Below are 13,757 nucleotides of genomic sequence, written 5' to 3' on the forward strand. Positions count from 1 at the left end.
ACCTCCAATTCCCATCACTGCTTATGCTCAGTATATTAGATGTACCAGCCAATGTGTGTCAGGCATACGCCTGATGGCCAGTGTTGAAAGGGCAGCTCCAGAGAAATAAGGGCATCATAGGTCCCTTACAGCCCAATTTCCAGCCCTGGTCTACAAAGGATAGGAATTCACTCAGTGCAAGTTAGATTCTTCCTCAAGATGGATGTTGTAGAAGGTTGAAGCTCAGGCACCAGAAACCCACCCATACCACTTTATGCCTCCCTTCTCTGACATCTTTTTTCCCTTCAAAGTTCTCCTCTTTTTCATTTTAGTTTCATTGTTTGTTTATTTGTTTTGGTTTGGTGTTTTGTTTTACTTTGGAATATAATTAACAGTTAAGGTAGGTACCATACTCTTCATTATTTCTAATTTACTTCATGAAAGTTGTCATTAATATGTGTGAAGTTTCTATCTCAAAATGGATTTTAAGGATTTTCCTGATTTCCAACAGAGAAATTACCTTTAGATAACCTTTTTCTTAAACTCATGGATGCTTAAGGGGAAAAGACTTTCCAGTCCAAAGAGCAAGCCTTATTTCTTGGTACTAGATCAGAAACAGCTGCCCTTGAAGTACTTAATCAGAACAGTGAACACAACTGGAATACCTGTGTGCGAGACTTATGCTAGTGTTTGGGGGGAGGGGTAAGGAACCAAAAAGGCACACTAAGTACTGTGTACTGACCTTGAGACTTATCATTTGAAACACATTATTATGCCTTTCTGCTTGGATTCCAACTACCTGTGAGGTAGTTTCAATTTCTTAACATTTTGACCTCATTTTCTTCTACTTTTGGGGAAAACCAAAACTTTCCTGATTTTTTTTTTGTAAGGAATAAATGAGGAAATGAATGAAACATTATTTTAAATTGGAAATAATCTAGAGAACCTCTTCATAGATCATGTCAATGGTTTGTCCCCCAGGAGTAAACCTTCATAAAGATGTTTGTTTCCCTGATACTGTAGAAGATAACCCTTGGAAGTGACCTGTAAAGACCTCGGGGAGTCAGAACACCTATGCTTTAGTTTTGACCCTAAGGCTTGCTAATCCTTGAGTCTCAGCTTCCTTAAAATGGCAGAGAATAGGGGCACCCGGGTGGCTCAGTGGGTTAAAGCCTCTGCCTTCGGCTCAGGTCATGATCTCAGAGTCCTGGGATCGAGCCCCACATCGGGCTCTCTGCTTGGCGGGGAGCTTGCTTCCTCCTCTCTCTCTCTGCCTGCCTCTCTGCCTATTTGTGATCTTTGTCAAATAAATAAATAAAATATTTTAAAAAAGGCAGAAAATAATACTTATCTACTCATGCTTTTGAAAAGATTCAACACGGTATATTGGATAAAACTTAGAAATCTTAGCAAAAGCCCTAATCAAATATGAAAATAAATTTCTAAAATTAAAGTTTGCCTTATAGTGATTTTTTATTTTAGTTTTATTCTACACTGATATGTTTATATCAGTGGTGAAGTCTTAAAATGTAAGATACTGACCTAAATTCTTATGAAAAATAGACAGGATTACAAGGGAACCACAAAGATAGTAAAAGGACTTACATGTGAGTGTAAAGGATGGTTTGTTTATAGTCAAAGGCAATTGTTTTGTCTTCAGACTTTGATATAAAATCCTTTCAATTTTTTTCTTGATTTGCTCAGCACTATCAGTAGATGGGTATCGAAACATGAGCACCATAAGAATTTTCACGCCGTGTTCATCTGGACTGAAGAGCAAAAAAGGAGATAAAGCCACCTCTCTAGTCATTAATAATTTTACCTATTAAGATTCATACTGAATTTTAAAAAACAATGGATGAAATATGTGTATCTCAGATTTCTAAATTATCTCTAGAAATACTGGCTCAGTTTTGTAGCTGAAAAAATTGTTCTTGCTCTTTACTTAGCTCATCGTCTGCAGGGGAGTGGGAGAGAAGATGTTCATGAAATCATGCTTTATATATACTTAAACAATTTGCTTTTCAAGACATTCTGAGCCATCATAACCAACATCATTTTTCAGCAGTGATATGGGAGAGACAATGCTCTGTGTTCATGAAACCCAGTTACCTTTGCCTCCTCAACACGGAAGTAGATTTCATTTGCTGGCCTCCTTTGCAGTTTATCAAAACTCTAGTGAATTCTGGGCAATGGAATGTGGGCAGAAAAGATGTACCCCACCTCTGGTCTGGCCCCTGACACCTCTCATGCCACCCTCCATGCTTTGACTCTTCCTGTATTTGCCTACCAGATGCTTAAGTTCCAGTAGGCAATTTCCATTCCACATCTCTCCCAGCACCCATGTCCCTAGTGCCACTTTTGACTCTTTGGATTTTGCCTTGGAAATGAAGTAAACTTTTATTGTGTTAAGCCATTTATTTGGGGGGGGATTTGATGATCAGTTAATAAGTGTTTGGTAAGTGGATAATTAGAGAAAGCACTTATTAAAGGAAATCTTTTGATAAAGGGAACACATTCTATACTATAATGTATAGGTCTAGAAAGCCTCCAGTTGCCCTTTGAGGATGATTTTAATCTTAAAACAGATAAAGAATCAAAGAAGGAAGGAAGGAGGGAGGGAGGGAGAAAGCAAAGTAAGGAAGGAACAAACGTAGAGAGGGAGAGAGAAGAAAAGACAGGGGCTCCCTAACCACATGTATTTACTCTACCATCCAGAAGTGAAGCAGACAAATAAGTATTAAAAATACTTATATTCGTATATTGATTGATAGCCACAGAAAAAGTTTAAAATTTTTTATCAAAATAGGTAGAAAATAAGATATATTATGCCAGCAAATGCCAAGCATTTTGGACATCATATAAAAAGTATATTTGAGATGGATTCTAATAATTCATTTGAGTCTCTTACAACAAATATATGTTCAATTTATGCATATTGGCTTTTATCAGAACCTAAAAATGAAAAGGTATTAGAAATAATAATAAAAATCCAGTGGCATTAAAGAAAAACCTTATTGCAGAGAAAGTCATCATCTGTTGTTGTTGGCTAGGCTTAGAATGAGGATAATTGAAAAGAGCTGTTCTAAATTCCTCTTAGCCCTGAGGTGAAGACTAGGTAAGTTACCAGTGCCATTCGTCCCCTTCCACTGCCTGATAACTGACACTGCCTCTTCACATAGAGCACTTTACATCTTCCTATTGTAACTGGGAAATGTCTATGCAGTAGAAGCTGCACTGCTCAGGGTTTATGAAATCTCTGTCTTCCTGCAGAGATTTGCTTGGAGGAGCTGGTAGTCCTGCTGATGGAGTACTTCTTACGGGTACAGGTTTGAAGTTGCAAACTAAATTTACATACCTCAGTTTGATGACATGAGATTTGATAAACCGACTCCCTCCAGAACGTCGAAATATCCTAGACATCTGGTTAGACAAATCAAACAAGAGAAGTATTCGTCAAAAAAAAAAAAAAAAAAAAAAAGCTACTCCTTGTCTTTTCTAGAGTTGAGGCAAAGACCGTTTCAGTTTATTCCCAGATTGGAACTGGTTTATCATAGTGATAAGACTAAAAGAGGTTCTAATCCTTGCATAAACAAATAACTTTAACAAAATTGTGTAATTTTGTTAAGCCTCTGTAAAACAGGATAAAAATAGTATCTACCTCATAGAGTCGTTTTGAAGATTAAATGAAATAATGTTTATCACGCATTTCACACCTTGCCTGGTGTATAGTAAACTATTGATAATGTTCATTTTGATTAGTGTCAAATTAATTTAAGTATCTATGCTACTTTTAAAGGCAGCATCCTCACTTTTAATTAATAATTTAATTTAATTTAATTTTTTGAGAGGAAGAGAGAGAGTGAGCACTTGCGGGGAAGGGAGGGGCAGAGGAAGAGGGAGAGAGATATAATCCCAAGCAGTCTCCACATGCAGTGAGGAGCCTGATGCGGAGACGGATCTCACCACTCTGAGATCACAACCTGAGCTGAAATCAAGAATCGGACACTCCACCAACTGAGCCACGCAGGCGCCCCAGCATCCTCACGTTTAAGAAAGCTCATCCTAAATTTGTCTTATTCCCAAATATGGAAACTAGCCCACTATTTGTATCGACTCATTGTTTTCTTAAATGATTACCCCATTACTAAAGCATTTGACACAATGAGTAACAATGGGTATCCTTTGACTCTGATACCCTGCACTGGTTAGTCACCTTTGTGTCGCAGGCAGACTTTCACAACTGGGACCAACTTTGGGAAAAAGTTTCATCACACTCCATACCATTAGCATTTTATTACTCAGCTTTTCCAGCCAGAGCTGTTGAAGGTTTGGAGGCTCAGTGAGCCGATTTCCCGGAACCTAACTCCCAAAACCTGTTGAGGTTGTGCCTCACAGTAAAAAGCACTGGACTGAGTCAGAAATCAGAAAGTACAGGTCCACATAAGTTTACATAAGGCCCACCTCCCAGTAAATCTAGCCCCCCTCCCCATATGACATTCTTGGGAAAGGGATAGAATATTGCCTCCCTCCCCACAAGATTTCTCCCTCTCTCTGACCCCTTTAAACTAGTAATAATGCTCAGTAGGTTTTATCAACTAAATATTGAATCTCCCTCCCTTCCTCCAATTCTACTGCTGTGGTTTGAATTGAGCTCTTTTGAAAGTCATGCCTGGGCCTCTGCAGTATCCCCTCACTGGCACGTTTCTGTGATTCTGCTCTCTTCTCTCCTCTCAGTTGTTCCGCCACAATGCTACCAACCAGGGTGATATTACTAAAATGCAAATCTGAGTATGTTATACTCCTGCTTCAAGCCCAGTATCTCCCTCGGTGTCAGCTCCACAGTCATGCCTTCATTAACCCTTGCCCCACCTCTACCTTCAAAGCCTATTTTCTTATCTACTGAATGACTAGCTCTTTCCCAATCCCACTGGACTGGTTCACACCTTTATGGCTTTGCACATTCATTTCCTCTCCCTACAATGAACTTCTTTCCTCTGGCAAGTCCTTAAATGACAATTCTGTTAGCACCCAGACACTCTGGGCAAATAAGTTATCTGTGACTTGCCCTCCTCGAAGTTCAGCACTCCTTTATTTGGGCCACCCTAGCGTCTTGCATGTGAGGCTGTTACAGCGATTGTCATACTGGTTCACAGTTGTGCCTTTCCCACTCTAGACTGTGAGCTGTATGATGGTAGGGAATGTGTCTGACCCATCTTTTTACCTTCAGAGTTTTGAACACTGCCTGACCCACAGTAAATACTTGATGCATGTTTGAATAAATCCATGAATGAATAAATGAATTAAGAATCAAGAATATGGTAAAGGGAAGGAGATAATAACACATTGTTTTGTTTTATCTGCAAACCATGTTGACAAGTATAAACAGAAATCCATGGGAATCGAAAGCAGGGAAGGAGCCAGGAGACTCCAGTGGTGACCCTCTTTTGTATGGTCGTTCCAGGGGTTTTGATCACTTTTGAGTTCTGTCACTTATGATTTCACTAAGCTTCTCTGAGCTCATTTTATTTCCATATTTCAGGGAACAGGGAGAAAACCTGATGTTAAGGTCATCAGCACTTCATATAACTGTCCTCGGAAATTCTGAACTGTGCACATAATGGCGTTTGGGGAAAAGATCAAGATTATCAGACTATAAGGAAATGCTAAGAATCTATTCAAACTAAAATGTGATTATTAGCAAGATGATCGTTCCCTGAGGAGTTGACCTCTGTTTTAAAAATGGGTAGATTCTGGTAGAGTACAGTATTGGTGTGACCACTAAGAATAGCTTACATGTACTAAGTCCATAGTACAGGGTATGCATTGAGCCAGTTCCTTTGTTCAAACCCCATACCACCGTAGGAATGAAATATTTCTAAAATTCTCATCAGCCTCATTTTAAGATAAAGAAACTGTGTCAGGACACTTAAGTAAACTTGTCTAAGGTGGCATTATAAGTGCTGGTTCTAGCATATGAACTTGGGGAATCTGGCACTAGATCTTGTGCTCGTTCTTAAGTATAGTAAGTGACACTGAAAACCCTTATACTTAGATGACAGATGTTCAGGTTGGTGATGGGTAGAGAGTCCTGGGGAAGGAAACCCCGAAAGAAGACATCAGATACATCTTTTATTCCCAGAATCAAAACCTCATAAAATATCATCTCTTGAGAGATACTTTTTTCCCAGCTTCTGAAAGACTGTTCCTTTTTTGGACACCTAATCATCACTGTCAGCAATTTCTGGAGAAAATTAATGTACTGTTTATACTTTTCTACTGAGAACTCAGTAACATTACATTTAGTCCAAAGTACAAAAACTAATTGAATCCTTCCCTTTTCACAGTCCAAACCTAAGAATAGATTTTTTTTTTTTTTAGAGATTATTCTGTTTAAAATAAGAGAGTCTAAGCTAAGATGGGGAAAAAGTTCACCATAAAATCAGATCCTATGTGGAGTCCTTGGTTTGAACTCCAACATCAAAAAACAACATGACATATTTGAAAATACGTGTGACTCTAATAGTACATCCAGTTACTATCCTCCACAAGCTTGGGCTTGTACCTTCCCTCTGGCTGGGAACTACATGCAAATTAAGTACTCATGAAAGATCAGTAGTTACTGGATGCCAGCTAGGGAATCCCTTTCCAGGTCCACCCATGAAAATAAGTCAGGCAAGTTCTGCAGATTTTCTGCTACTCTCAGGGGAATATGTAACAACAGAGGGTAAATACACCAATAAAACAAATCCCTGTCCCTTTCTCTCCAAGAAAACTTCCTGCTAGTTCAAAGGGATTTTCCCTTCCTCTGAACTCCTAAAATACCTTTAGTTCATGTCATATACATCTGACAATTATATTCTGTACTGTGACAGCTCTCATATTGCCATATTGTCTTGTTATCTAATCTATCTACTTTATACTCTTTTCCATGCACCAACTTTTAAATTTATTTTTATTTTTTTTATAAACATATAATGTATTTTTATCCCCAGGGGTACAGGTCTGTGAATCGCCAGGTTTACACACTTCACAGCACTCACCATAGCACATACCCTCCCCAATGTCCAAACCCCACCCCCCTCTCCCAACCCCCCCTCCCTCCAGCAACCCTCAGTTTGTTTTGTGAGATTAAGAGTCACTTATGGTTTGTCTCCCTCCCGATCCCATCTTGTTTCATTTATTCTTCTCCTATTCCCCTAACGCCCCACGTTGCATCTCCACTTCCTCATATCAGGGAGATCATATGATAGTTGTCTTTCTCCGATTGACTTATTTCACTAAGCATGATACCCTCTAGTTCCATCCACGTCATCGCAGATGGCAAGATTTCATTTCTTTTGATGGCTACATAGTATTCCATTGTATATATATACCACATCTTCTTTATTCATTTATCTGTTGATGGACATCTAGGTTCTTTCCATAGTTTGGCTATTGTGGACATTGCTGCTGTAAACATTCGGGCCATGCACCAACTTTTATACACAAACTATATTATAACTCCAATAAGTCAATAAGAGAAAGACAATTACCATATGGTTTCACTCATATGAGGAATACCAGAGAAGCACAGAGGATCATAGGGAAAGGGAGGGAGAAATGGAATAGGAAGACACCAGAGAGGGAGACAAGCCATAAGAGATACTTAACTATAGGAAAGAAACTGAGGGTTTCTGGAAAGGAGGTAGGTGGGGGTATGGGGTAGCTGGGTCGGGCATTAAGGAGGGCACATGATGTGATGAGCACTGGGTGTTATATGCAACCGATGAATTACTGAACTCTACATCTGAAACTAATGATGTTCTATATGTTGACCAACTGAATTTAAATTAAAAAAATAAACTTCAGGGGTGCCTGGGTGGCTCAGTGGGTTAAAGCCTCTGCCTTCAGCTCGGGTCTTGATCCCGGGGTCCTAGGATTGAGCCCCATGTCAGGCTCTCTGCTCAGCGGCGAGCCTGTTTCCTCTTCTCTCTCGCCTGCCTCTCTGACTACTTGTGATCTCTGTCTGTCCAATAAGTAAATAAAATCTTTAAAAAAAAAAAAACTCCAATAAGGAAGAAACTGTACTATTTAGACCTTGGCATCCTTCACAGTCTTGCACAAAATAGGTGTACAATAACATTTTGATTAACTAATTGATTCTCCAGTTGTGGTTAATCATAAACAACATTGTGAAGAAAAATATGCCCACTTATGCATCTCTTCATAACTCTTTCATTATATTCTGTCTCCTTCCTTTCTTTTCTCATTTATTTATTCACTCAGTGCAATTGACAAAGAATATTCTATGTTTAAGGCACTGTGACAACACTGGATAAAAATTATTAAGCAAAAAGTTGTGGTCTCTGGACTCATAGAATAGAAGGATAGACAGTAGTCAACAAAAATACATTAATTATAAGATGTAACTACTAATATAGTAAAGTAATATAGGATAATGGCTGGGGGTATATAATGACTAAGTGTTCTCCAAGGAGGGACATTTAAGTGATATCTGAAATATCAGAATGAATAAGCAAAAGAACAAGATCATGGGACGATCTTCCAGGGGGAAGGAACAGAATGTGCAGAGCATCTAAAAAGAAGGCCAATATGGTTAGAGAACAGTGATCAAGGAGGAGAGTGCAGAAATTGGAGGAATAGTCAGAACCAGAACATTAAATTCCTTGGAGGACTTCATAAAAAGTTTGGATTTTGTGCTAAGTACATTTGGAAGCCACTTATGAAATTTTATGCAAAATAATATATAATATGTTTTTAAAAGATCTTCTGGTTGCTATGTAGACAGGATAATAGAGAGAGCCTGAATGGAGGCAAAGATTGTGGTAAGCTGCCTCTATGAGGCAACACATTAGCTAGGTCCAGGATGGAGACAGTGAATTAGAAGTAGAAACATCTTTTGTGAATGGATTAAACATGAGGATAAGGGAAAATACTATTGTAGCAACTAGATGGACTGTGATGTCATTGGCTGAGTGGAAAAAATAGGAATCAGAGAGTGAGAAAGAGAACAACTTAAGAATTGGATTTAGATAAAACATCAAGATGCCTATGAGAGATCCAAGTGGGAAATGTCAAGTAGACCACTGAATGCACAAGTCTAGGGTTTAGCGGTATCTGGGTTAGAGATTAAAATTTTAGAATTAGAGTTATTGTATATTTATCAGTACTCCTCTCCCTCTTTTTTTTTTTTTTTTTCCCCTGCTAAAAGAACCATTCTTTCCTACAGGGAACTCATTCCATATGGTCTAGATGGAGCTAAATTTTCCCCTTTTCCCATCTACCACAAAGGTGACACAGATTTATTCTCTTGGTCACACTGATTAATGTAGGATTGAGGAGAAATTCCAACTTTGGCCAACTAGATTGGTTCTTCAAATTTTCCTCCAAGGACTATTATGGAAAATTGTCTTTATCTTTTTCAGTTAATACCTGGAAACATGTGAATATAGAGTAGATGTAAGCTATATCATCTGCCGCATGGAGAAAGCCTGAAGACATACTTTGAGCCTCTGAATCCCACCATACCCGAAGTCAAATGAGTCTCTAGATTTTCCCATCATCTCTCCTCCTTCCCTTCCTCCCTTCCTTCCTTCCTTCCTCTTTGACTTGTTCATTGGGTTTCTGTTACTTTCTACCCAAACTGTCTCATTTATTATGGGAATTTACAGAGCAATAGAAGAAAAAGAAGCAAAATCAGGATCATGTCTCGGATGATCTGGAGGCCTAGACCAATAGGAATTATATTGTCTCTAATCACTTACAAGCAAATAATTTTTTTTTCCTCTTAAGAAATTTATTAAGAAGCTGAATTCACATACAGATGATGAATTGTGGTGAAAGAGGAATTATAGCAAATATTTGTTTGGTAAATCTGCATTTACCGGGCAAGCGCACAAATACTCCAGCTTCTACAAGTGTTGATTGGTAACAGCTCACACCAACTCTTCTCCAGAGGCCTGCCCTTGTCTGACTCGAGCACCTTACTTATTGATGTCTGGGAGCTTGTGCTTCACTTTCCCTGGACAGCCCTTCTTGGTATAACAGAAACAGCCCAGCCCTCTCACCTCTGGGTGCAATTACCTCTATGACATAATTTAGTATTAACCTTCTGGATTATTCTGAGCATTGATTTTCAAAGTGATGCTAATGATTCATTGAGGATGTAAAAAATATTAGAACTTCTATTTATATTTATTTTTAAATTAAAAAAAAAAGTTTTCAGAGCACTGTTCCCCAGGTGGGGAATCCTACCAAGAGTTCACTAATTACCTAATGTCTCCAAGGGGAAAGTAAGGATCAGTCTGTTAGAATGATATCTAGCTCAGTGACAGTTTTAGAATAAGTTCTCAGTAATTCCTTGCTGTATTGCTTTGAACTAAATAGTCATACTTCACTCATTGATTTTAACATAATGAAAGTAATAACTCCTAGTTTAAAAAAATTGTTATCTTGTTTTAATTACTATATTAGGCATTTTTTAACTCTGCTGGAAACAATGGAGCGCATATTAAAAAATAAATCCATTATTCAAACAAAACCATTCTGTGGCAAACTGTACCACACACCTGGCTCTGAGACTTCAGATGGGCCTTGAGGAAGGGAATGACACTAGAAAAAATAACTATCTGTAAAAAACTGTTGCTGAACCTAACATTGGAGCACCAAAATATATAAAACTAATATTAACAGAAATGTAGGGAGAAATAGACAGCAATAAGATAATAGTAGAGAATTTCAATACTCCACTTGAAATAATGAACAGATCATCTAGTCAGAAAATTAATGCAGAAACAGTAAATTTGAAAAATGCTATAAACCAAATGGCCCTAGCGGACATGAATAGAACATTCTACCCAAGAGCAGCAGAATACACATTTTTCTTTCAAGTGTGCATGGAACATTCTCTAAGATAGATCATATGTTAGGCCACAAAGTAAGTCTCAATAAACTTAAGAAGATTGACGTTATATCAGTTATCTTTTCTGACCACAATGGTATAAAACTGGAAATCAAAAACAACAGAAAAGTAAGAAAATACACAAATGTGGAAGTAAAAGAGCACATTCCTGAATAACAAATAAGTCAAAGAAGGAATCAAAAGCAAAAAATTCTTTAAAAAAAAAAGGGCAAAAAATCTTGAGACAAGTGAATGTGGGTACACAACATACCAAAAACTTGAGCAATGCAGAAAAAACAGTTCCAGCAGGGAAGTTTATAGTGATAAACACCTATATTAAGAAAAAAGAAAGATCAGGCACCTGGGGGTCTCAGTTGGTTAGGCGTCTGCCTTTGGCTCAGGTCATGATCCCAGCCCCACATCAGGTTTCCTGCTCAGTGAGTAGTAAACTTGCTTGTCCCTCTCCCTGCCCCCGTCTCCTGGCTCATGCTCTCTCTTACTAGCTATCTCTGCCTTTAGCTCTCAAATAAATAATCTTTTAATAAAAAAGAAAATCTCAAATAAACAACCTAACTTTATACTTCAGGAAACTAGAAAAAAAAACCCCCGAAAAACTAAGCCCAAAGCTACCAGTAGGAAGGAAATAATAGAGCAGAGCAGAAATAAATGAAATAGGGACTAGAAAAATAATAGAAAAGATCAATGAAACTAGGAGTTGGCTTTTGGAGAAGGTAAACAAAATTGACAAATCTTTAGTTAGACTAAGGAAAAAAAAGAGAAGATGCAAATAAAATCAAGAATGAAAGAGGAAACATTACAACTGATACCACAGAGATCAAAAAGGATGTTAGGAGACTGCTATGAACAATTGTAAGTCAATAAATCAGATAAAATAGAAAAAATGGGTACATTCATAGAAACATGCATTTTATCAAAACTAAGTTATGAAGATAGAGGAAAACTGAAGAGACTAATAACAGAAAGGAAATTTGAATCAAGAATCAATAATCTTGCAACAAAGGGAAGTCCAAAATCAGATGGCTTTACTGGTGAACTCTACGAAACATTTCTTTCAAACTCTTCCAAAAAATTGAAGAGGGAAGAAATACTTCTAAACTCATTTATGAGGCCAGCATTACCCTGCTACCAGAGCCAGATAAGGAGACTACAAGAAAAGTACAGGCCAATATTCCTGATAGAATATTGATGCAAAAGTCCTAAAAAATACTAGCAAACCAAATTTAATAGCACATAAAAGGATCACACAACATAATCAAGTGAGATTTATCCCTGGAATGCAGGGATGGTTCAACATAAGTACATTAATAAATGTAATACACTACATTAACAGAATGAAGAATAAAAATCATATTATCATCTTAATGGGGACAGAAGCATTCAACATCCTTTGCTGATTAAAAACTCTTAATAAATTAGGCATGTGCCTTAACATAGTAAAGGCCATATACGACAAGTCCACAGCTAGCTAACACACTCAATGGGAAAAAGCTGAATGAAAAGTTTTCCTTTAATCAGAAACAAGACAAGGATGTGCATTCTCACCACTTCTATTTAACCCAGTGTTAAAAATCTCAGCCAGAGCAATCAGAGAAGAAAAACAAATAAAAGCCATCCAAATCATAAGGGAAGAAATAAAATTCATCTTCCTTTGAGATGGAGGACTTCACTGTGATTATGATGGCCTATGTGCTTGGCATTGCCTACATTCCAAGGGGTACAATAGGGCACATGATGCAGAAACTCTCATGGCAGTTCAGTGGTGCCAGGAAAAAAGAGAACCCAACTCAGAGCTCTGAAGTCCACGGTCTGGTGCCTTTTTCCACATAGCCCCTGCAGTGGCCTGAAAAGCGCAAAGAAGAGGCTAGGGCTTCTCCTACATGGACACCCAGGATGAGGCAGCCAGAGCTGATGAGGAGCTACTGTCAGGGTGCATGTACTCTTGGAGGTGTTCCCTCCTTATTCAGTGGAGAAGACCCAGTGGGTGCTGGCCAAAGTTCAGGGAGACTTGGAAGAAGTTGTGCAAATGCTGGTAAAGGGGAAGGAGGAGGGGCCTCCAGCTTGGAATGGCCCCAACCAGGACCTGCCCAGATGCTTCAGAGGCCCTTGAAAAGATGAACTAAAGTCCTTCATCCTGCAGAAGTACACGATGGTGGATAGGACAGAAGATCAGAAGATTTACCAGCCCGTGGCTCCCACGGAGGTCCTCAAGAAGCTGATCCAATACATCAACAACCAGGTAATGAGCACCAAAGTGGTTTAAAGATGTGCAGAACCCTGAGGCCAAGGAGATGAAGGTCACATACATCAACCTCAAACTAGCCAGGAAGTACCATTTCCACTGGAGGCATTCACCAGAATCTATCAAAGTCTCCTAGGGTCAGATCCTAGAGGAATATAGAAGCCCTATAACCCCACACAGGACCTGCCCTAACTCCTATCCCCCTTCTTTACCCTGCTTTCTATTCCTTGCCCCCACAGTGTTAACTTCCTTTTGGAGCTACCTGTGGAACAGTAAAGGTGGCCCTGAGGGTGGGTGGGGACAGGGAAGTAAGGAAATTGGCTTCATAAAAGGAAGTGAAAGAGAAAGAAAAAATTTACAGTTAAATAACATAAGAGAATCTTTCACATTTTTGAGAATGTATTACCTTAACAGTCTCTGATGATAAAAAAGTAAAAGGTCAATAAATTGTCATCATAAAAGATATTGGAACTAACCAGAAAACCCCTACTTGCTTATTATGTACAAATCCACATTGCATAAAATTTTAATTGTATTCATTGCCCTTTGAGAAATTTGAAGTGGAATGAGATATAGTAAAGAAAAAGGAAAATAAAATATTCAAGTATTTGGAGG

General features: G+C 38.4%; 1 protein-coding gene and 1 pseudogene across 2 annotated transcripts in view; one reads left to right on the forward strand and one right to left on the reverse strand.

The window, feature by feature from the left end:
* Nucleotides 1-13,757, reverse strand: part of LOC125093777 (transmembrane protease serine 11F) — a 74,493-nt gene that overhangs the window by 13,920 nt on the left and 46,816 nt on the right. For both annotated transcript variants that reach the window (XM_047719435.1, XM_047719436.1), the window contains exons 4-5: nt 3,338-3,402; nt 1,585-1,748 (exon numbers count right to left, since the gene is read on the reverse strand). In XM_047719435.1, the coding sequence (XP_047575391.1) occupies nt 1,585-1,748; nt 3,338-3,402 (229 nt within the window). The remainder of the gene's footprint in view (nt 1-1,584; nt 1,749-3,337; nt 3,403-13,757) is intronic.
* LOC125093883 (CUE domain-containing protein 2-like) lies at nt 12,551-13,278 on the forward strand (annotated as a pseudogene).

Source organism: Lutra lutra, chromosome 2 (assembly GCF_902655055.1).
Source record: "Lutra lutra chromosome 2, mLutLut1.2, whole genome shotgun sequence".
NCBI lineage: Eukaryota > Metazoa > Chordata > Mammalia > Carnivora > Mustelidae > Lutra > Lutra lutra.